Source organism: Neltuma alba, unplaced genomic scaffold (assembly GCF_004799145.2).
Source record: "Neltuma alba isolate B1F8T4 unplaced genomic scaffold, ASM479914v2 tig00011249_pilon, whole genome shotgun sequence".
Taxonomy (NCBI): Eukaryota; Viridiplantae; Streptophyta; class Magnoliopsida; order Fabales; family Fabaceae; genus Neltuma; species Neltuma alba.
In genome coordinates, this window is record NW_021635966.1 from 369,740 (window position 1) to 392,770 (window position 23,031).

The 23,031-nt window shown below is 35.2% G+C and overlaps 3 protein-coding genes across 3 annotated transcripts; 2 read left to right on the forward strand and 1 right to left on the reverse strand.

Moving 5' to 3' along the window:
* The first annotated feature begins 1,637 nt into the window (after window positions 1–1,637).
* LOC114762994 (G-type lectin S-receptor-like serine/threonine-protein kinase At2g19130) lies at window positions 1,638–4,621 on the forward strand. The gene has a single exon (XM_028952589.1). The coding sequence runs from the start codon at window positions 1,949–1,951 to the stop codon at window positions 4,424–4,426; it is 2,478 nt and encodes an 825-aa protein (XP_028808422.1). The 5' UTR covers window positions 1,638–1,948; the 3' UTR covers window positions 4,427–4,621.
* Window positions 4,622–12,014: 7,393 nt separating this feature from the next.
* LOC114763002 (uncharacterized) lies at window positions 12,015–13,198 on the reverse strand. Its single transcript, XM_028952598.1, has 2 exons — window positions 12,900–13,198; window positions 12,015–12,803 (listed from the first exon to the last, which is right to left on the reverse strand). Exons 1-2 carry the CDS (start codon window positions 13,089–13,091, stop codon window positions 12,342–12,344), a joined length of 654 nt encoding a protein of 217 aa, XP_028808431.1. The 5' UTR covers window positions 13,092–13,198; the 3' UTR covers window positions 12,015–12,341.
* A 6,859-nt stretch (window positions 13,199–20,057) lies between these two features.
* LOC114762999 (G-type lectin S-receptor-like serine/threonine-protein kinase At2g19130) lies at window positions 20,058–22,722 on the forward strand. Its single transcript, XM_028952595.1, has one exon. The coding sequence runs from the start codon at window positions 20,149–20,151 to the stop codon at window positions 22,705–22,707; it is 2,559 nt and encodes an 852-aa protein (XP_028808428.1). The 5' UTR covers window positions 20,058–20,148; the 3' UTR covers window positions 22,708–22,722.
* Window positions 22,723–23,031: the final 309 nt, after the last annotated feature.

Genomic DNA, 23,031 nt, shown 5'->3' on the forward strand with positions numbered 1-23,031 from the left:
CATGTTCTTGTACTTGGGAGTTGCCTGCTAAATTGTACAAAACAAGTTACTTGCGTATTCTGGTTCCTTGGAGATTTTCTCTGTTCTTAGCTGATAGCAAATTTTCCTAAACTCTTTTATATAATATGCTTTTTCAATTACGGTGCAGACATATCCAAATTCCGAGGTTCAAGTCGGTAATGTTTGACAATTAATTAAGTCAAACGATAAGCCATGTGAAACCACTTTCTCTCGGCATCAAGATAAATCCCATCGGACCAATTCTTGGCCTAGTTTGGTCCACTAAGACACCGTTCCATCACAGTTAGTTCAACTTCATTATATACTTTTTTGTATTTAAAAAAACTTTATTATATATTTACCAATGACATTGGATGTAACCTTTAGTAGGAGAGATATATATTTAGCTTTCAATAATATCTCAAATAAATTGTCTTTAATAAAAAAAATGTCTATGCCAGCATTAAAAAAAAAACTTTATTATATTTCATGCCTATAAAAGCCAAGCCTATGCAACAGAACCAAGTTCATCGCTTGGAGCGCGCTCGCGTTTTTAAGTCAACACGACTGGCGTTTCGTAAACTTGTGTTTCTGCTGGGCTTTATTGTTTTTTTTCCCTCCCTTTTTGTCCTGTCTTTTGGTAAATTAAGTGCATCAGATCTGAAGTTGGCAAAACAACTGCAGCAGATAAGCGGGTCAGAAACCCAAAAAAGAAGAAGAAGCAGCTCAGTGTACAAGGCTCTCATCAGGTGGAATCACTTGACAGTAACCTTATTGTTGCTCTAAGGCTCACCCTCAGAAACAAAAAATACAAAAGAAAAGAAAAAAAACTCCTTGGGGGCGTTTGCGTGTAAATAAACAATGTTGTATTCCTCCGTTTCAAAGGATGACATGTGTCTATGGGGATTTTAAAAATCCAACCACGAGGTTCAGAACAAGTCTAGGCTTGAAAAGTCAAATGTGAGATGGCACACGGGGTGTTTGTTCTGGTCTTTTGGGTGACCCTTTTTTAATTTTATAGAAAAGGCAAGCAAGAGGATTCATCATTCATCGACCATGAGAAAATGAGAGTCCTGATCAAAATTAAAATCAAAGAAATGACCGCCATGCAAATCTCAGTCTTCGACCCACAAACACGGGGTTTGAAAATCCAATCCCTATCTGTGTCCCCACTCACATCAATGCATTTTGCGGTGATAGAGATTGCAGTGCCAGTGCGTTTCCCCGTAACAAATACATTTATCTCACTCTGTCTTTTCTTCAACCAACAATCTTTCCACTCGTTCGCCATTATCTTATTATTATTTATAGCAGCAGAAGAAGGGAAACAAATTCGAGCTGTATGTCTTGTATTTGGTCTACCAAGATTTAAATAAGACGTCAACCTTGCGTGATAACTTTTGGATATCTTTCTGATATGAATTATATTTAGTGGACGCCAATTGGGTGGTGATTGGCAAGCAAAAACAAATAATGCGCCACTGGGATGCCGCAGCCACCCTCGCATGCGAAAGTCAAATATGCCGCCTTGAAATTTACCCAAAGCGACAAACTGCGGTTTGACTCTTCGCCTCCATTTTTCACACGCCATGACTTCAAAACACGGATACTGCCATGGCAGAGCCTTCTCTCAAATGACCGATAAGCACCGAACAGAACACTGTACAGAAGCGTCGCCAAGATGTTAATTAAATGCCCGAGAACGACGTCGGAATAGCTTGCCCTTGAAGGCTTTTAGTCTCAATGACGAGAAGTTGACGACCCGTGATCAGAGACAATTTTTATCCGCACAGCACAGCCTCTGCAATCTGCCCGCAAATCTTCTTGTTGATCGCCAAAAGGGCATAACAGTCAATTTTCCAAAACGACCAGGTCATACCTCCTCCCCGACAATAAAACATCTCGCTTCTGTCTCAGTTCCTCTGCTTCTGTGAAGCCGTGGAAAAACATGGAGAACCTGTGGTGCTTTCTCTCTGTTGTTCTCCTCTGTTTCTCTTTCCACACCGTACCTTCGCTGGCTGCTGATACCATCTCTGCAAATCAAACTCTTTCTGGGGATCAAACCATCATCTCATCCGGCGGTGTCTTCGAATTGGGTTTCTTCAAGCCAGGTAACTCCTCCAACTACTATATAGGCATCCGGTATAAAAAGATCTCTCAACCGACCATTGTATGGGTCGCAAACAGAGACAGCCCCGTCTCTGATAAAAATTCAGCCAAATTAGTTGTATCAAACGGTAATTTGATTCTCCTCAACGGGTCCCAAATCCCAGTTTGGTCGACAAACTTGACTTCCACCACATCAAAGTCTGTTGTTGCTGTCCTCCTGGATTCTGGGAATCTCGTCCTCAGAGACAAGCCCGAGTCTTCAGAAAACTTATGGCAGAGTTTTGATAACCCAACCGACACGTGGCTTCCTGGAGGTAAAATTAAACTCGACAATAAAACGAAAAAGCCGCAATATCTCACTTCATGGAAGAACCAAGATGATCCAGCGACGGGTCTCTTCTCCCTCGAGCTAGACCCGAAAGGAACCACATCGTACTTAATTCTTTGGAACAAGTCTGAAGAGTATTGGACAAGTGGTCCTTGGAATGGCCAAATTTTCAGCTTGGTTCCTGAAATGAGGGCGAATTTCTTATACAATTTCACCTTTGTTTCAAACGAGAACGAGAGCTATTTCACTTACTCCATGTATAACTCTTCTATTATATCTCGTTTCGTGATGGGCATCTCGGGACAGATCCAGCAACTCTCATGGCTAGAAAGCACCAAGCAGTGGAATTTGTTTTGGTCTCAGCCAAGACGACAGTGTGAAGTTTATGCTTTTTGTGGCTCTTTTGGGAGTTGCAATGAGAATACCCAGCCATTTTGTACTTGCTTGACCGGTTTCGAGCCAAAGTCTCAAACTGATTGGGATCTGCAGGATCACTCAGGTGGGTGTGTGAGGAAAACCAAGTTGCAATGTGAGAATCCAACATCACCTAACAGAAAGAACGATAGGTTTCTGGCAATGCCAAACGTGGCCTTACCTAAAAATGCACAATCTGTGGGAGAAGGGAATGCTGGTGAATGCGAATCCATGTGCTTAAACAATTGCTCTTGTGCTGCTTATGCTTATGACGGTAACGGTTGTTCTGTTTGGAATGGAGATTTATTAAGTCTGCAACAACTTTCTCAAGATGACAGCAATGGAGGAACCTTATATCTAAAGCTTGCAGCTTCTGAGTTTTCTGATACTAAACGGAAAAGTGGAGAAATTATTGGTATTGTGGTGGGCATTGTAGGTGGTTTAGGGGTTCTCCTGGCCATTCTGTTATTTGTGATAATCAGAAGAAGAAGAATTGTTGGAAAAGGAAAATCGGTGGAGGGTTCATTAATGGCATTTGGGTACAGAGACTTACAAAATGCAACCAAGAATTTCTCTGAAAAACTAGGAGGAGGAGGTTTTGGTTCTGTTTTCAGAGGCACATTGGCGGATTCCAGTGTCATAGCAGTGAAAAAGCTTGAAAGCATAAGCCAAGGTGAGAAACAGTTTCGATCAGAAGTCAGTACTATAGGTACAGTCCAACATGTGAATCTTGTTCGTCTTCGTGGGTTCTGCTCTGAAGGCAACAGAAAGCTTCTGGTTTATGATTACATGCCAAATGGTTCATTGGACGCCCATCTGTTTCAAGAAAAGAACTCCAAGAAATTAGAATGGAAATTAAGGTACCAAATTGCTCTAGGAATCGCAAGGGGACTAACTTATCTCCACGAGAAGTGCAGAGACTGCATCATACATTGTGACATAAAGCCAGAAAACATTCTTTTAGATTCTGATTTTGGCCCAAAAGTTGCAGACTTTGGCCTCGCAAAACTAGTTGGAAGGGATTTCAGCCGAGTCCTCACAACCATGAGAGGGACAAGAGGCTATCTTGCCCCAGAGTGGATTTCCGGTGTGGCTATCACTGCAAAAGCTGATGTTTACAGCTACGGAATGATGCTTTTTGAATTTGTGTCGGGTAGAAGGAATTCCGAGGCATCTGAAGATGGTCAAGTGAAGTTCTTTCCTACATGCGCCGCAAATGTGGTAATCCAAGGAGGCGATGTTCTTGACCTTCTAGACCCTGCCTTGGAGCGAAATGCAGACGCTGAAGAGCTGACTAGGATAATAAAACTTGCTTCCTGGTGCGTGCAAGATGAAGAGAGTCACAGGCCATCCATGGGTCAGATAGTTCAAATACTTGAGGGTGTTTTGGATGTGAATCTGCCTCCTATTCCAAGATCCCTCCAAGTGTTTGTTGACAACCAGGAGAACATAGTTTTTTTCACTGACTCAAGCTCCAACCAGAGTTCGCATACAAGAAGCAACACCTCAGCAGTATCTGCTCAGGCCAAAAGCAACATCTCATCCGCAAGCTCCAAGTCCTCAAGAGAAAATTAGGAGGAGTATAAGCTTTGCTTTCTTTGTAAGCCAGTGAATTTCATTATGATATGTGGGCGTATCTCATTACCACATCAAGATGCTTGTGTAGTATATTTGAATCAGAATAATCTGATCTGTTATGGCCTTTTCCCTATTTATGTAATCTAATATGAGTAATACAGCAACAAGATGTGATTTTGGAGTTTGTGAATACTACGTTGGTTAACAACCTCCTATTTCCTCTTCCTGATGAATTGTATTTGAGCCTAAACAAGTGTTTAGTAGAGTCGCAGCTGCTTTTCAGGGAGGGGGTCATTACCCTGAAAAACTTAGGTTTGACTGCAATTTGAGCATTTGAGATTGAGATGCTTGCTACGATATTTTAACCTCATTTTAATTTTTTGTTTGCAAAATTTATTCTAAGACATTACTCTACAGAATTGTTTTGTTTTTAAGAACAACAAAATGGATAATAAAATCACATAAGCCCTGATTTTTTCCCCCCAATATATAGAATCTTAATAACGATTTCATGACTCAAGTCCCAGCAGTACCATTTTCATCTTCCTATTTCATGTGAGAAAACCAGCAGATGGAATTGTCACCTCTGTCACTAATTTACTATAACGGACCAAAACAGAGAGAAATTTTTCACCGCAAGATAAAATTGATGTGAATAGTTTATCTCTCTTCATATATTGAGAGAGTTCCGATTCCTTTTTCGCTATGCTTGTATTACCTGACCTAGTTTTAAATGGCTAAAGAGGAGCAATTGAAACACGATTTGATTTAAAAGAGTTCGTATAAATTGAACACTCCAGGCAAGGAACAGGGCAAGTTTTGCATTCTATTTGTACATATAAAAGGAATACATATTGTGGTAAGAGTTTGGGGTTAACATGTAGTTAATGGCATGGACAACCTTCTTTAAATAGCCCAAGAGGAGGGGTAAGCCTTCTCAGTTCCCAGTTCCCAGTTCTCAGTTCTCATGGATTCAGTCCTTTGGCTTTTCAATTTTTTTTTTTTAAATTTTTGTGTAAATCAACAACAGAGACGTTGTTATTTTATTGTTTATACTTAACCGACCTTGTAGTGGGATCTATTTAATAAATATCCCAAAAGCAACGCTTCGTTACAGAAATCATTTTAATTCTAGGAACTGTTTTAACAAGTCTTTAGCTCTCTCGTTGGCAAAAAAACAAAAAGACTTTAGCTTATTTCTAGCAATTCATTGTGCTCCTCCTTTTGTTCAGAACTTTGCCTCCTAAATATATCAGAAACGCCCGCAGGTTTCCATTCTAATGTGCTGTAAACGTTATACTTCATCCTTTTTTAAAAAAGAAAAAGAAAAGAATTAATAGCATTATTTCACCTCATTTTCTGTTTTCCCTTTTCTATGCGTTATACCCAATTCATCTTTCGTTCCCTAATTGATTCAGTGATCAATGAAATAAGGTTGTTGTCTTTCGCTTTCTGCTTTCATGCTTGGAATCGGTCAATATTTTGGTTGATTCAGATCCCCTTCCATCGCTCTATCTACTTAATGAATTTTTATTTAAAAGTTATGTGGGCAGATCAAGAATAATGCTACTTCTTGTACTTAATATTAGATCTAATTGATTAGTTTAGAAAAGTTACAAAAATTAATTAAGTTCGTTATTTGTAATAAATATGTGTTACTTTTTCTAGAATATCTTAGCTAATCATATATTACCTCTAATTCTAATTATAAGAGTCAGTTGACTAATTCGAGAAAATTAAGGAAGTAAGTTAAGTTAATTATTTGTCCTAAATAGGTGTCGTCTTTTTTAAAATATCCTTGCTAATCACGTGTATTGACTAGAACTATAATTATTAGAAGGACTATCTTGGAAAAAAATTGAGTAAATATGAGAGACAAAGTGGATTAGGGTATTATATTTAGGATCAAAATAAAAGTCAAATAGGGTCTTATATTAAGGACCAGAGGTAGTATATTAGTTAAAATTATCAGTTGATGGAACATTTAACATGTGCAACTATTATAAAGATTACTTTTAAAAAAATAGATAAATATAAAAAACAAAGTGAATTGGAGTCTTATATTTAGAATCAAATTAAAAGGTAAACTAGTTATTATATTAAGGATCGATGATAATATTAAATACTCCTCCGGTCCTAATTATAAGACCCAATTGACTTATTTGAAGAGATTAAGGAAGTAAGTTAAGTTGGTTATTTATAATAAATAAGTGTTGTCATTCCTAAAATATCCTTACTAATTAAGTATATTGGCCAAAACTATCATTATTAGAAGGATTATCTTGAAAAAAAATGTATAAATATAAGAGACAAAATGGATTGGGTCTTATAATTAGGACCAAATAAAAGTCAAATTGGGTCTTATAATAAGGACCGGAGGAGTAGCTTATATTGTAATAAAATATAACAATATTTAACTAAAATATAAATATACTAAAATGTCATAACATTCAGAACCCCGTGTAAAATGTGTACAAAATAAATTAATATAATGACAGTATCTTAAGACAAAAGTAACATTTAAAACAACATTTTTTTTAAAATTTGATCAAGTGTTTTTCCTTTCAAGGCTCAGAGTGTAAGGAAGTTTCACCTCTCCTGACAAATATACTCCTGGGATTCGAATTTGTATTCTACTCTTTATAAGAATAAGTCCGCATATTTCTTTAACCAACAGCTTGTTGATTAAAACAACAATTATTTTAAAACGAAGTAGGTAATTTTCAATTATGAGCTATGAGCTTGTTTATTTTTTTTTCCCTTGAGAAAATCCCACAAACCTCGGGTCCTAAAGAAGCGCATACGTGTATGTATGTCCTGCCATTACAATTGATGCTTGCTAATCACTACTTCAGATGCCAACTCAAGCTTTCAGAACAAACCAAGGGTATTGAAGTGATGCATTTATTGGAGTGACCTGCTTTGTCTTGGTTATAATGAACCCATAAAGCTTAATTTACCTAAACTTTTTAGTTAAAAAAATAACTTGCATTTAATTATTGGGCAAGGATATGCTGGCTTTTGTTGTGCCGAAGCGTCCCATCTTCTTCAATCAAAAGTCAAGAATTTTCTTCTCCAACAAAAGGAACCAATGGGGGAAAAAGGTAAGGTGTTTATGAAAGCATTGACGGTCCTACGCGTTTAGTTTCAAAACGAAAGCATCCAAAGAAAACATGTGATATTCATGTGTAAAAGACAAATTTAAGCCAATATTCACTAGGAGATAAAAGAATATAGTAACGCGCATCATGGAGATCAATTCCCACAGGGTGTCGAAGGACCCCGCCCACTGGGTTTATATCAGGGTTACGTTATAGCCTCGCTGGACCCAAAATAGCATAGAAACAGAGTTTGTAGCCATTCTGTCTCAGGTGTCTTCAAGGCTTGAAATAATCCCAGTTTTCTTGTGGGATTTTTTATGCCAAAAAAAAAACTCATGTTTTCTTTTTTACTGTACTAATTATACTTCATTTGATTCTGGATACAAGATTAACTTATACAAAGCAAACATAAAAAGGGTATTTTTAAAATAAAATAATTAATAATTCACAAGCTCTTACAAAACATAAATTACATTTTGGATTATGAAATTGTTCTCAAAGTTAGTTGATGGCATGGGTTAGGTAGGAACAAGGTGCTTAAATACCCTGAAAATATCTATAAATGAGCACACGGTATCTAAAATTTTGTTTTGACTTTTATACATCCCATAAGTTTATTTTCATAATAAAAATACCTTAGCTATTATTCATCATTAAATTTGAACATTAAATTATGTGATTTGACCAATGTCTTTAACTGTCAAACTCAATAACAGATAATGACTCAGAGTAATAATGCTACTAAATAAAACTTCTGAAAAATGAAGAACAAAAAAAAAAACTTTCAAATGCCAGGTGCTCATTTGTGAACACTTTTAGAGTATTTAAGTACTTTATCGCATTTAAGTAGTATTCGATTCGTAAGATTTAAACGAGGTTAATGTAATATTTAAATAATACATAGCTACTAAAAATTTGTTCAATTAGTTAGTAAGAAACTGGACATGTACTGGCTGAAACTGGTGAGCTCCGAAACTCAACTACTCACCCAACCTTTTCACTTTTTAGTGCACGGAAAATTCAAATAATACAAAGTTCAATAGTAACACTTTTATCCACAGTTATCTTACGCCCACCCCATTCGATAGCACGTAATAATAGTACGTAAAAAAGAGCCATAAGTTGAGTGAACAAAAGTTAGGTGCAGCAGCAGCCAAATGGCACACCATTTTAAATAAAGCAAGAAAAGGGGGCGAGTTTATCTCCATGGATCTTCTTTTAAAACCCTACATGCCGCTTTCTTAGCTCCTCTTGAGCTATGAAGATATATATTCAATCCTTTGCATTTATAAGTATCCACTTTCTTCACTTCGCTTTTTATTCTTTTTGTGAAAAGGACGTTGTTTTCACCCCACACACACCCAGTTTAATTTATTGTTGTGGCAACTATTTGATTAATATGCATCTCAAAAGCAACGCTTCTTTCTTTACTTCTGTCTAATTTTTTGAGGTCTTTTCCTAATCTTTCGCTTTCCGTTCAAAGGGCTCTCCTCTTGAGGTGACAACTTTTTTGCCAGTAACAATACATCACACTCGAATTACTGTGGGTAATTTTTTAATTCCCAAATATACCTTTACTTCAAACCTTGTGTGTGTGTGTAAATGTTTGAACCAACAAGTAGTTATACACATCAGGATTTGTTATTATACTCATCAAGTGCAAGTGAGAGATAAAATGTCTCTCATGGAAAGGAACAACCTTCATGTGATCGTTCTATTGGAGAACTTCTATCACCAGTGATGATTCAAGTACATACGAACTGAAGTCCATAATAGTTTTTTTTTTTTTTAACCAGCAATAGTAGTTATGATGAAACCTTCATATATATCCCCGTTAATTGTCGATCGACTTGGTGAAAGTAAAATTAACTTCAAAGTTAGCAAAAATTCTCAAACAGTGGTCATGTTTCTGTATCCATTTAGCCCGAAAGAAACGTGATGGGCATGCAACCAGTTGTCCCTCAAAAGTTAATCCATTTATTATATACAATGGCAAGACTTCATTATTTATGGTGTTTGTTCAATTAACTGGAATGTTCTTTAATTAAATTTAATTTATTGAAAGTTAATGATTGGGCAGTAAAGTGAAAGTAGGCACTCTTCATGCTCTTTTCCTTATTTATACATCATTTTTTAACTCAATACGATCCACATGATTTGTTTGCCTTTTGGTTTATGCTTTTGTTCTTGGAAAAAATGGCCTACATATATACATAAATAAAGTGTATCCACATTATTATTTTATGATTCTTGTCTTCATCTTTCAGTCTTTGAGACTGGCTCGGAACCACCACTCCAAAATAACTTTATTGACGGCCCCAGCACTTTAATTGTTTGGCAAATTATTAAGGAACAAGTTAAGTGTATGTGTGTGGGGAATCTAGAAGGCCAGAAAACCTCAGCCCCTAAGAAATGGAATTCAGCAACATTTGAAAATCTTATGTCCAATGATTTCAATGTCTAATCACTGTGTATGTCTCGCTCCACAGCTGTCCAAACGACAACTCACGGGCCATGGTTTATATAATAATAATAGTACCCTCTTCTTGCAGATTTTTTTTTTTTAAAGTTCTGAATTTTTAATACTTTGCATATATAATCCATTATCTTATGATTTTTTTTATGAGTTTAATACTATGTTTAGAAAAAGATCAAGTGTCAACAGCTAAGTATTTAGCAAATATAGAAATAGTTGTTAGATTTTAACTTTAGAATGAGTAGAATTTGAAATTCTTAAACCAAAATAAGGACAATATTAAAATATCTTCTTTAAAATATATATTTGTAATTGGAAAATAGTATTGTTTTGGATTTATATCATTGTTAGTTTTTACATTTTGATCTCTATAATTTTTCGTAATGACTTAATAGAATTTAAGTATGGGAAGTAAAACCAAAACATGTTAAAAATATATAGAAACCATTCAACTCGAATCAAATACTTGTAAAACTATAGGGATTAAGAGTAAAATTTGATTAAACTATAAAGACTAATAATCCTACTAATCCTTTTTAAATTATTTTAGCCATGTTCGCATCTCAAAGATTTGCATTTTTACCCAAGACGATCACACAAACAAACACAAAGCGTAGTAATTAACTATTTAAGCATATATATGTATATATTATATGTGAAAAGATGAGAGAATAATGCTGTACTGCTAAATGCGTGAATTCATGTGATATTCTGTCCAAACTCCAAACATAAGCATCATGTGATATATCTGCCTCCTCTTTTTCCTTTTGGGGACGCCAGCATCATGTGATTTTAATCTGTGCGCGTTCAATCTCTAATTTTTTTTTTTAATCACTTTCTTACGATATGAACTGCTCGATCTCAAGTTAAAACGCTGGTGATTCGTCGTAACAATATGTAATATTAAATGGATGTTAAGTTTTTTGTCCTACCAATAGTAGATTTGAGAAAGAATCTTCAAACAGATTTATTTAATGATAGATAGGTCAACTTTTTTGTTGAGAAAACAAAGCTTTATTCAAAAAACAAAAGGATCGGTCTTTTTGAAAAGGAGCAACTTTTTGGAGGCATTATTAACATTACTGTTTGAAAAGCAATGGAAGGAGGGCTAGCTGTGCAGGTAATGTCCAAAGAAGGCCAACTACGCCCATTTTATTAATTCCACCCACCCTTACTTTTTCTTATTTCTCCATTACCCTTTATTATCAATTACCAAACCCATAAACCACTAGTGCCCTTTTATGGATGATTAAAATCCTAATAATTCAAGGGAGAATGGTATTTAGAAACCATGTGATGAAATTAATACAAATAAGGGTATTTTTATAATTGAATTTAAAATTTACAAATTAAATATCTATACTTACAACGTGAAAGTTCACATTTTATATACATCGACGTTCTCATAATATCTTTGCTTGTCAAATTAAAGTCACTTCAACTTAATTTTCCATTTTTCTGCGTAAATTAAATACCATTAAATTCCCCAGCGCTGGGTTAAAAAAACAAATAATAGTAATAATAATTCCCCAGCCAGTGCCTTTTTGACTTTTTCTAACCCAAGCCAGTGCCTTTACTCGTTTGGCATTGGCATTACTCCTACTTCCACACGTTAATCCATCAAATAGCACGGTCAAGTACGCTTTATTAATTCTTACTCCGTCCGATCTCATTTACACTCAATGTTTATATTTGGACTAAAAAGCCCTCAAGACTTCGTAATTTTGTCTCCAGATTAAATAATTTTCTATTTTGTTCATCTTAAATATCCATTCTCATAAAATTTTCATTAGATTCCTTACTTAATATTTTTTTCTCACAATTTTCTTACTTTGTGTATTTCTTTTAGGAAATTAGCTTACCCGTACTCATTTCTTGCAGAATTTTAATAACCTTGCGGAGGTGTAGGTATATATTTCATCTCTAATCGATGTAAAAAAGCCGTGCCACCTTTTGAATGTCACTTGCCCTTATTAAGCAAAAGCATTGGAATTGTAAGCCGCAGAACTTAAAGAAGATCGCTGAGCACATTAAATTGCAGGTGAAATTTTTCAACAAATTAATTAAACAGACAACAACCAAACCTCTTTAGAGGGAGCAATCTCATTAACTACACTGGGTTAATTCTAAGTAATGTTAGATATATGTCAGAATCTTCCAAGATGGATCCTATTCTTTGGGGCTGGTACTCTGATATGATCTGTCTCTTCGCCGACTGCCAGAAACTAACAGAACCAAACAAATTTATGCCTCCCCTTTTGTTCTCCATGAACCTTCCACCACTGAGATGCATCAACCAAAATACCCCCACCTTTCACATCAAATTTAATGCCCTTTATTGCAGCCTTCCCTTCTGATTCCTGTTCTTGCCGTCTTTCCTCACTGTTTTCTGCCTCAGGGATCTTTTTTTCAAAACAGAGTAAGAGTATAGGCAGATGGATGTTAACAAAATGCCCAGAATCTTGCCCCAGAACACCGTAAGAATTAAGCTCAAGAGAAACATGTATATCCCGGAGCAGTCTAACTTGTTTCGCTGGTCTCGACGGCTTCTTTTTCTGGCCTTTGCTTCAGAGGGGCAAGACTTGGACTTGCTTAAAAACTTTGAGTCTGATGAAGACAATGAAAACCGAGACTCGGAGTTTATTTCTTGAATACTGGTGATATCCACTGACGTTTGACTCCATATGGAGCTGTCATCGCCGGTCGATGAAGTTTCCTCTGTGTATGTCGTCGAATAACTGCGGTCTGATTCAGAAGAATCCCGGCGAGATCGGTTTTTACGGCGAGCTCTTCGATTCTGCAAGCCAAACAAAAATAACCTGATCAGACAAAGATTCATTCGTATTTTGTTTTTTTTCTGTATGGAACATAGTACGGCTTTGATGTTACTAACCAGTATAGTTTCAACCACCATGGCTTTGATGACCCGGGAAAGCTTGCGTTTGGGAGGCAGGGAATTGTGTGGGTTATGGATTTCATGGTTATGGGAAGCAGTGGGAGGGGAGCCATCAGATTCAACAGCAGAGTCCAGCATGACGACGGGGCGAAAACAGAGGAAGAACTTGTTCCTGGAAGAGTTAGTCATGGTGGTGACAAAATCGGTAGTGAGAGAAAGGAAGGAAGATAGAGAGTGAGAAGGGAAGGGGAGCGAGGAAGAAGGAGAGTGGGGAACGTGGCTGCAAAAGGCCGGCAAGCAGTCGAGTGTGAAGAGGAAGTGGGCATTTGGATTTGTATTTATACAGTGTTTGAGTTGGGATGGTAAGTACGGTGTCGCCTTCTTCCTTGCCTTTTCTTCCAGACAACTTTTTTCTTTTTTTAATATATTCCAATTTTTAATATTTATTTTTTTGGATCATTTTGCTACGCCGGCCGGGGGACACCTGTTTTAAGTCTTCTTTTCTTCTTTTTTTTTGGAAATGAAAAACAAGATCTGCAAAAACACTACTCCTGCCTGTACCTACTAACCTCTGAGGAATGTCTACCATTGGTGACTTGTTTGGTTGAGTGGTGGAAGCTCCTATAATTTTGCATGAGCTTAACAAATTACCTATGACACCCATTTATGTCGTTTGGATAATTTTCCGAAAATCCTAATCAATTATGATTTTAGTTCCTCACAGCATCTTTAGCAAGCCCATTTAAATTCTAGCTGGAATTAATGATGAGTATTTTTTTTTGGATAACACTTGGTAAGTTACTTTTATCATCAGAATCAATAAATGATTGTTAATTTTTTCCAACTTTACCTTTAAATGGGGTTGTGAAGGAGATATAAAAACATAAACGGTTGCATTTAAGCATTGACTGCACAGATAAAATTAACAAATAAATATTAATTATTTTCCATGTAACTTATATTTTGAACTAAATCATTTTTTTTAGAAATGACTTATAATACCACTTCTGGTTATTATTATAAGAACTAGCTGATAAATTTGAGTAGATTAAAAAAGTTTGTTACCCTTGCTAATCATGTATATTAGCTAGAATTACTATTTGATGAAACATTTAATATGTGTAACTACTATAAGGAACATTTTAAGAAAAATGAATAACTACAAGAAATAAAATAGAATGTGGTCTTATATTTAGGATCAAATTAAAAGTTAAACTAATTTTTATATAAAGAACTGTAAGTAGTATTATACTATGAACAGAAGAGAGTAGTGAATATGCTTTTGTTCAATCAAATGAAAAACAATTATACTTTAAAATGTTAACAATATTTATAATAAGAGTTTATTATGGAATAAGGCCTGGTGTACAAGTTCTCTCCTTTTTATATTGCACAAGATATATTGTTTGTATAGAAAAGTAAATATGTTTTAAATATACAAAATGTGTTTAAATTAAACAATTTTTCATGAGTTGACGTGAAATCTGAGGGAAATGCGTAGCAATAAGTGACCGTATGCTCTTTAAATTTTATTATGTATGTTGATAAATCAATGAAACAGATCTTATCTGGATGTGTAAGATTTACTCCAGTCTTGATTCTTAATAGGTCTTGTACATCTATTTTACTCTAAAATTAATAAAAAGGAACTCTTAACAGAAATCTTAATATTTAACATTGAATAATATTAAAATTTTTATTATTAGTTTTGAAATAAAATACTTTATAAAAAAGTAATAAGAACTTTAAATCCTATCGTTTTTTCAGCGAGTAGCGAGTGTTGAAGTGGATGAAGAGGGAAAAAGAAGGAGCAACTTTAGAGACAGCCCGTGGGGGACAGGAAATGAGGTATCACACAGCTCATTCATATCCATTGTTAGTACTTAGTATTGATGGGAAAGACATTGTTTTCTTTTCTTTTTTCTTTATCTTTTTTTTCTTCCGTTTTATTTTTGTGGATAAGATACGGATATGGCTTGAGGATCCTGAATTTTAGTTGGTTGGTGGGGTTGAAAACATTTAGTTGGCATGTGTTTCTGCACCATTTTTTTTTTTTTATAATGATTTCCCCAACAAATTTTTATATATCGATAAATTAAAATTGCCCTACATTTCATTACTGACTCTTGCTTATATGTCTGTTGTCTCCATATGCTCAAAGCAACACATCATTGGTGTATGCGCGTCAGTCTTGTGATTTTTCAAATAATTAATTTAAGATTATTCCAATATTCTTTTTGTTTATTTATATAATTTACGAGTACACACGCACACAAGCAGGTGTCAATGTTAAATTTGAACTTGAGAATCCACCTAAACAAGCAACTTGAATTCAGTATAACAAGTTATTATGTACTAATCATGCATGCATAGATAAGTTTATGTAATTTATGTCTATTTTTTTAAAGAAATGAATGAAAAAGTGGGGGGTTGAATGTCACGATAACTTCATATACACAATTTTATATACTTTTTTTGTCTCTTATTATAAGATTTTTTAACTAAATTACATGGTTTAAGAAAACAGTTACAATTGTTAAAAGCAATTAATACATGACAAATACAATTTTTTTTCAAATATATCCCTCTATATAAATGTGTAAATGTGAAAGAGTAATAGTATGATAAATGGAGAAAGAGAATATAGTAAATGCATCAAACTAGAGGTAAAATAAGTAATAAGGTATTAAATACTCTGACAAACTCAAAGAAGATTTTATAAAAAAAGACAGACCTATTCAAAAAATTAGATCTTATAATAAAAAAGACGGAGTATTATACATAAGCTGTATTACAAAACGCTATTCCTGAATTGGGATGGAAGCTTAATAAAAATACAGTATATTTGATTTTTTTTTTTTTTAGAATTGTTTTATCGTAATTTCATCTGCAAATAAGTAACAGTTACTAACTGGAAATCCTAGTAATAATGAATAAAATTATACTAGTACGGAGCCAAAGAATAACTAATAAAGCCATACAATTTAAAAATATTGTCTCAGATTTACTTGATACGCCCAATGCAATTTTGAGAAATGAGTTTATATATATGTATATTAAAATAAGAAAAATAAATAAACTATATTTACAAGGAAAAGGAAAAGACGTCAATAATATGAGGTGGCACGCGGTTACATGGTCCACCGATGGACAAGCGGGGCCATTTGTACATTGATGACCTTCGTTAATTACTTTCTTTTTTTCTTCTTCTTTTTTGTTTGGGACCAAAATTTCTTTTGACAAAATTTTTGGGACCAAATTGACCGTCGTTATTACCAAACAAATTGTTTGTTTCTCTTATATATCGCACTCTTCAGTGTCTTGGCCTCTTAGGGTACCTTTTTTAGCTTCCCTCCACCAATGAGAAAATTAACGTTATCTGATTACGCGTAATTCCTTCTTTTCTCGTAGGACAGAAAACAATGTTGATGTTATCAAAAAAGAGAGAGAAAATAAAAGGAAAAAAAATTACAATGTTGATGGTTACATGTTATAAATAAAAGACCAGGTCAACACGATACACGTTTGTTCACAAAATACTCGGTCCAAAACTGAGCCAGGGTTTGGGACACGGATGTAAAGTAGTGATTTATAACCGATGTTTCACATAAATAAAACTATTCAGTTCATTATTATTATGCCATACAATTAATTATACTTCATGGTCAACATTAGAAATGTGACACTTTCAAAGTAAAGCACATTAATTAATTATTTATGGCTAGCCTTTACACTCATAAGTTTTGATTCATTGCATGCTACCTTTGCTGCTTTTCATGTTAAGCTTCTGTGACCGGCCCGCAGAAAAATTCAAACATGATATTCTAAACAAGGTCAAAAAAACAAGATATTCTAAAAGCTTAACTTTTAACTCGGAAAAGAATTTTGAATCACCGTGCGTGCGCGCGTGTGTATAATATTAAAAGAGCTCTTTTGACTGTTGTCAAAACTTTAAAAAGTGATTTTAATTAAGTTAAATATGTGGTATTTGTTTGTTTTAAAATATATTCTCAGAAAATATATATTCAGCGTATTTTGATAAGCTATTTATGACTTGAGCTAAACTAAACAACTACCACTCTTTTAAACAGCTTAAAAATTTTTTTTTAAAAAAAAAAACCTGCCCAAAGTCATTTACCAGAAGAGTTTAATTTTTAGTCCAAAAAAGGCACTTCGTAAGAAGTTGTGTATGGAATTGATTGGTTTGTTAAAATAAAAGAATGTCCTTCTTATATTTATTAGAACTTGTTTTTAAAAGTGATAATTAATCTCTAGGTCCTTATAGTTTTATATCATTTTTAATTAGGTCCCTATAAAATTTTTTGTTTTATCAAATCCTTTTATTTTCACATGTTTTTAATTAGGTCCCTCTATTTTTTTTTTTTATTAGATTCTTATAGTTTTATTTATTTTTCGGTTAGGTCCTTTGTAGTTTTAAAAAAATTGTTTATTAACTTTATTATTTAAAATTAATTTTATTTTTAAATTAATAATTATATAATTGGACAAAATAATTAATATAATGATCTAGTAATTAATAATTAATCATAATAATCAATTATACTTAACTAAAATTATTTATAATTATATTCTAATTTTAGAAAATTTTATTATTATTTGAATATTATAGTTATAAAAATTAGAATTGAAAAATAAATAATATACATTTTTAACTAAAAATTAAAAGAATATTAACATAAGATTATTATAATAATTTATTATTTACAGAATAAAGAATAAAAACTATAAGAACCTAATTAAAAATAAGGTAAAACAATAAGGACCTGATAAAAAAAAAATTATAAAGACCTGATTAAAAATAGGTTGAAACTATCAGGACTTGCATATTAATTATCCCTTTTTAAAATTTGTGACAACTTTATTATTGTAACCAATTTTTCTCAATTCTAAAAAAGTGTACTTATTCCCCTCCTATTTACTTGTCCTCATGGTAGAAAAACACACAGACCAAGAGTGGGGAAAAAGCAAAAGATGTGCATTCCTAATGGATAGAACTTTGAGACTATAGTTTATGTTCTTCAAACCTTCTGGTTTGAAATCTTGGTCGCTTCTTCTAGAACTTGATTTATAGACGCATTAGAAGGAAGTCAGATCAGCGTTCCTTCACTATCAAGATTCACAATATCATACATACATACATATAAGGCGAACCCACAATGAAACACGCAATATGGGGTTGTGAAGATGCTAATATTAAAGGAATGGGAAATGTGTTTGTGTATAGTTTGATAATCTCTTTCACATTGAATTCTGGCACAACTATAGCAACCTAACCCTTCAAAATCCACAATTACAAGACATCTTAATTTAATTCGATCAGTGACAACGTTAGATGACTTCCCTCGGACCATTAAAAACACCTCTCAATCCCTTTCGTATTCAATTTTCATGACGCCGCCTGTCCTCATCACACAGCTGACAGCTTGATGATATTCTTATATACCTGCATTTTTTGTGGTGTTCATTTGCTTGCCGAATCGAGATATTGCTTTTAATGAATATAAAATACAACGGTGGGAATTTTTCATCTGATGTCATTGGAGGATATTATATTATTCAAACCTTTTAACTATTCTAAGTAATATGATGCATATGGTTTGTAGGGTATAGTATAGATACGTATATAGAACAATTGATAAACACAAACTTATGATTAAAGTTTGGCCATATCCGAAAGCACAGGTTTCAGAATTTTCATCTCCAATTTTAATTATCAGCAGCATGAAGCACGAGCTTATCTTTATTTTAATATATACGGCAGAATCCTGCATATATTCGAGGTTGGCTCATTGCTGGCTAAAGGATAAAAGGTCACTTGATAAAGAAGAAATGAACTGGCCTCCACTTCCTAAACAATCTCACTCACTATTACTACGCAATATAGTGAGTTTCTTGTTGAATATGTACAAGCTATGTATATACAAGTGCAACATATACTGTACAATATGGCCTATTGAAAAAAACATAAAAAATCACGTATATTAAAATATATCATAAAAAGCCGCTTTACAGTTTTTGTTGTACAAAATTTCAAACGGAGAGATCCCTTAATGTATTATTTTATTTTTCCTCCCCAAAGAGAAATAACCAGCACATAATTACAGCAGTGGGAATAATCTCTATGAATGAAGAAAAGAATTGGACAGCTGGTATGCCATTAAATTCAACTCCACCGACAACAGTTAGTCCAGTTAGTAAAGAGTCGGCTCATGACCCATAAAGTCGTGATGGTTAGTCCAATTGATAAGGAATCGGCTCATAACCCATAAGATTGTGAGTTCGAATCCCGCTGCCGATGTGAAAACCTTGTTGGCAGGCGATTTGTAAGTACCTCTGTAAACGCTCTTTGAGCTTGGAGGCATATCCTGGTCCTAATGAACCCTTGGGACCTAACTCACCTAAACTTTTATGTAACCAAAAAAAAAATTCAACTTCACTTTAACGATAAGAGATTAAAACACATGCAATATATTTTTTTGTCAAAGCATAGGTATCATCCCATAGGAGGCAATCCTATTCAAGGCACTATTAGACACTAATTGTGGACACATTTTTCAGTAGAGATTTGAACTTTATTTTGTCACATTATAAGAGACTGACCATTTCTGCCAAACCCAACTCCTATTGGTAATACATGCAATATATAAGATCAAGGGACGTGGTTGAGTTTCAAATGGGCTTTCACAAGAAGCCCATTAGAATTTTGGAAATATTCAAAAACATCTCCACAGTTTGAAACTTTGAACGCAAACAAAATTTGACCGTAGCCATGTCCAATCGTGTGTTCTGGCTCATATAAAGCCCAAGTGAATCATAAGAAGCAAATATGCTGTCATTTAATTTCTGTCAAAGAACTTTTATTAATGAAAGATTTGCCAATATATGATCTGGTTCTACGAAATTTCTTTCTTTGATTTTTTGTTTGAAAAATCTATTGGTCACACAAATGAAAGACGAAGTCAACACAATGACCACTGCCAGTCACACATGGAAAAAGTCAAATATGTCCACCCGAAAATTATGTACGTTGTGGTTTGCTTCTCGCGCGATCGCTCTATCAGACGCAGCCATGGCCAAGCCTTCTCTAAAATCACCAAAAAGCACATCTAATGCAAAGTGACCATTTTTATTTTAGACAATCCAATCTTGTTTGTGAATTGATTTTGTTTCCCCGTTCAATAACACCCCCATAACGGTTATTAGCCTCGTGCAGAGTGAACATCTAATGCCCAGTCATACACTCTTCAATATCAAATGTCTTAGTTGTTTCTGTGAAGCCATGGACAATATGAAGAACCCATGCCGTTTTCTCTCTCTTCTTGTCATATGTTTCTTTTTTGGCACCATACCTTCTCTCGCAACTGATACCATCTCTGCAAATCAAACTCTTTCTGGAGATCAAACTATCATCTCATCATGTGGTGTCTTCGAGTTGGGTTTCTTCAAGCCAGGTAAGTCCTCAAATTACTACATAGGCATCTGGTATAAAAAGGTCTCTCAACAGACCATAGTTTGGGTCGCAAACAGAGACAGACCTATCTCTGATAAAAATTCGGCCAAGTTAGTTATATCAAATGGCAATTTGGCTCTCCTCAGCGAGTCTCAAATCCCTGTTTGGTCGACGAATTTGACTTCCTCCACCTCAAAGTCTGTTGTTGCTGTCCTCCTAGATTCTGGGAATCTCGTCCTCAGAGACAAGCCAGAATCTTCAGAAAACTTGTGGCAGAGTTTTGATAACCCGACCAACACCTTTCTTCCTGGTGGAAAAATTAAACTCAACAAAAAGACGAAACAACCTCAACATCTCACTTCATGGAAGAACATTGAGGATCCTGCGATGGGTCTCTTCTCTCTGGAGCTAGACCCGAAAGGAACCAACTCGTACTTAATTCTTCGGAACAAGTCAGAAGAGTATTGGACGAGTGGTCCATGGAATGGCCAAATTTTCAGCTTGGTCCCTGAAATGAGGTTAAATTTCTTATACAATTTCACCTTTGTTTCAAACGAGAATGAGAGCTATTTCACTTACTTCATGTATAACTCTTCTATTATATCTCATTTGGTGATGGATGTGTCGGGGCAAATTCAGCAACTCTCATGGCTAGAAAGCACCAAGCAGTGGAATTTGTTTTGGTCTCAGCCAAGACGACAGTGTGAAGTTTATGCTTTTTGTGGCTCTTTCGGGAGGTGCAATGAGAATTCCCTGCCCTTTTGTTCTTGCTTGACCGGTTTCGAGCCAAAGTCTCAAACTGATTGGGATCTGCAGGATCACTCAGGTGGGTGTGTGAGGAAAACCAAGTTGCAATGTGAGAATCCAACATCACCTAACAGAGAGAAAGACAGGTTTCTGGAAATGCCAAACTTGGCCTTACCTAAACATGCACAATCTATAGGAGTAGGGAATGCTGGTGAATGCGAATCCACGTGCTTTAACAATTGCTCTTGTGTTGCTTATGCTTATGACAAAGATGGCTGCTCAATTTGGCATGGAGATTTAATTAGTCTGCAGCAACTTTCTCAAGATGAGAGTAATGGAGAAACATTATTTCTCAAAATTGCTGCTTCTGAGTTTTCAGATGCTAAACAGAAGAAGCAAGGAATTATTGGTATTGTTATAGGCGTGGTTGGGGGCATGGGGGTTCTCCTAGCAATTTGCCTCTTTGTGACGATGAGAAGAAAAAAGAGACTAGTTGGCTTAGGAAGATCGGTGGTGGGTTCATCGACGGCATTTGGGCATTGTGGAAAAATTATTGGTATTGTAGTGGGCATTGTAAGTGGTCTATGGGTTCTCCTGGTCATTCTGCTGTTTGTGATAACCAGAAGAAGGAGAAGGATGGTTGGAAAAGGAAAATCGGTCGAGGGTTCGTTGATGGCATTTGGGTACAGAGATTTACAAAATGCAACCAAGAATTTCTCTGAAAAACTAGGAGTAGGAGATTTTGGTTCTGTTTTCAGAGGCACATTGCCGGATTCCAGTGTCATAGCAGTGAAGAAGCTTGAAAGCATAAGCCAAGGCGAGAAACAGTTTCGATCGGAAGTCAGTAATATAGGTACAGTCCAACATGTGAATCTTGTTCAACTCCGTGGGTTCTGCTCTGAAGGCAACAGAAAGCTTCTGGTTTATGATTACTTGCCAAATGGCTCATTGGACGCCCATCTGTTTCAAGAAAAGAACTCCAAGAAATTAGAATGGAAATTAAGGTACCAAATTGCCTTAGGAATAGCCCGGGGACTAACTTACCTCCATGAAAAGTGCAGAGACTGCATCACACACTGTGACATAAAGCCAGAAAACATCCTTTTAGATTCTGATTTTTGCCCAAAAGTTGCAGACTTTGGCCTCACAAAGCTAGTTGGAATGGAAATCAACAGAATCCTCACAACCATGAGAGGGACAAGAGGTTATCTTGCCCCAGAGTGGATTTCTGGTGTGGCTATCACACCAAAAGTTGATGTTTACAGTTACGGAATGATGCTATTTGAATTGGTGTCAGGAAGAAGAAACTCTGAGCCATCTAAAGATGGCCAAGTGAGGTTCTTCCCTACATGGGCTGCAAAGGTAGTAATCCAAGGAGGCGATGTTCTTGACCTTTTGGATCCTACGTTAGAGCGGAACGCAGACATTAAGGAGCTGACTAGGATAATAAAACTTGCTTCATGGTGTGTACAAGATGATGAGTTAAACAGGCCATCCATGTGTCAGATAGTTCCAATTCTTGAGGGATTTTTGGATATGAATTTGCCTCCACTTCCAAGATCCCTCCTACTGTTTGTTGACAGCTAGCACCATGTACATCGCTTTTTGGATGGTATGTTCCGCTTTCTTTCCTTTATCTCCTAAATCCCTCTAAGGCCCTTGAGAATTCCTAAAGGGCTTTATCCTGAGAGGAGCCTTGATGAATTTGATCAATAATAATGCGATGTTGTATCCTTTTACGGTGCCAAGATGTCTGTATTTATATTAGAATCAGAATAATGCCATCTTCTATGGCTATTTCTCTATTTATGTTACTTGCTGTACTGGTTTGTACTGGGAGAGCTGAAAAAGGCTATAAATGTATCGGTTTGCATTGAGGCATAAGTCCCAGGAAAAATGGATAAACATAAA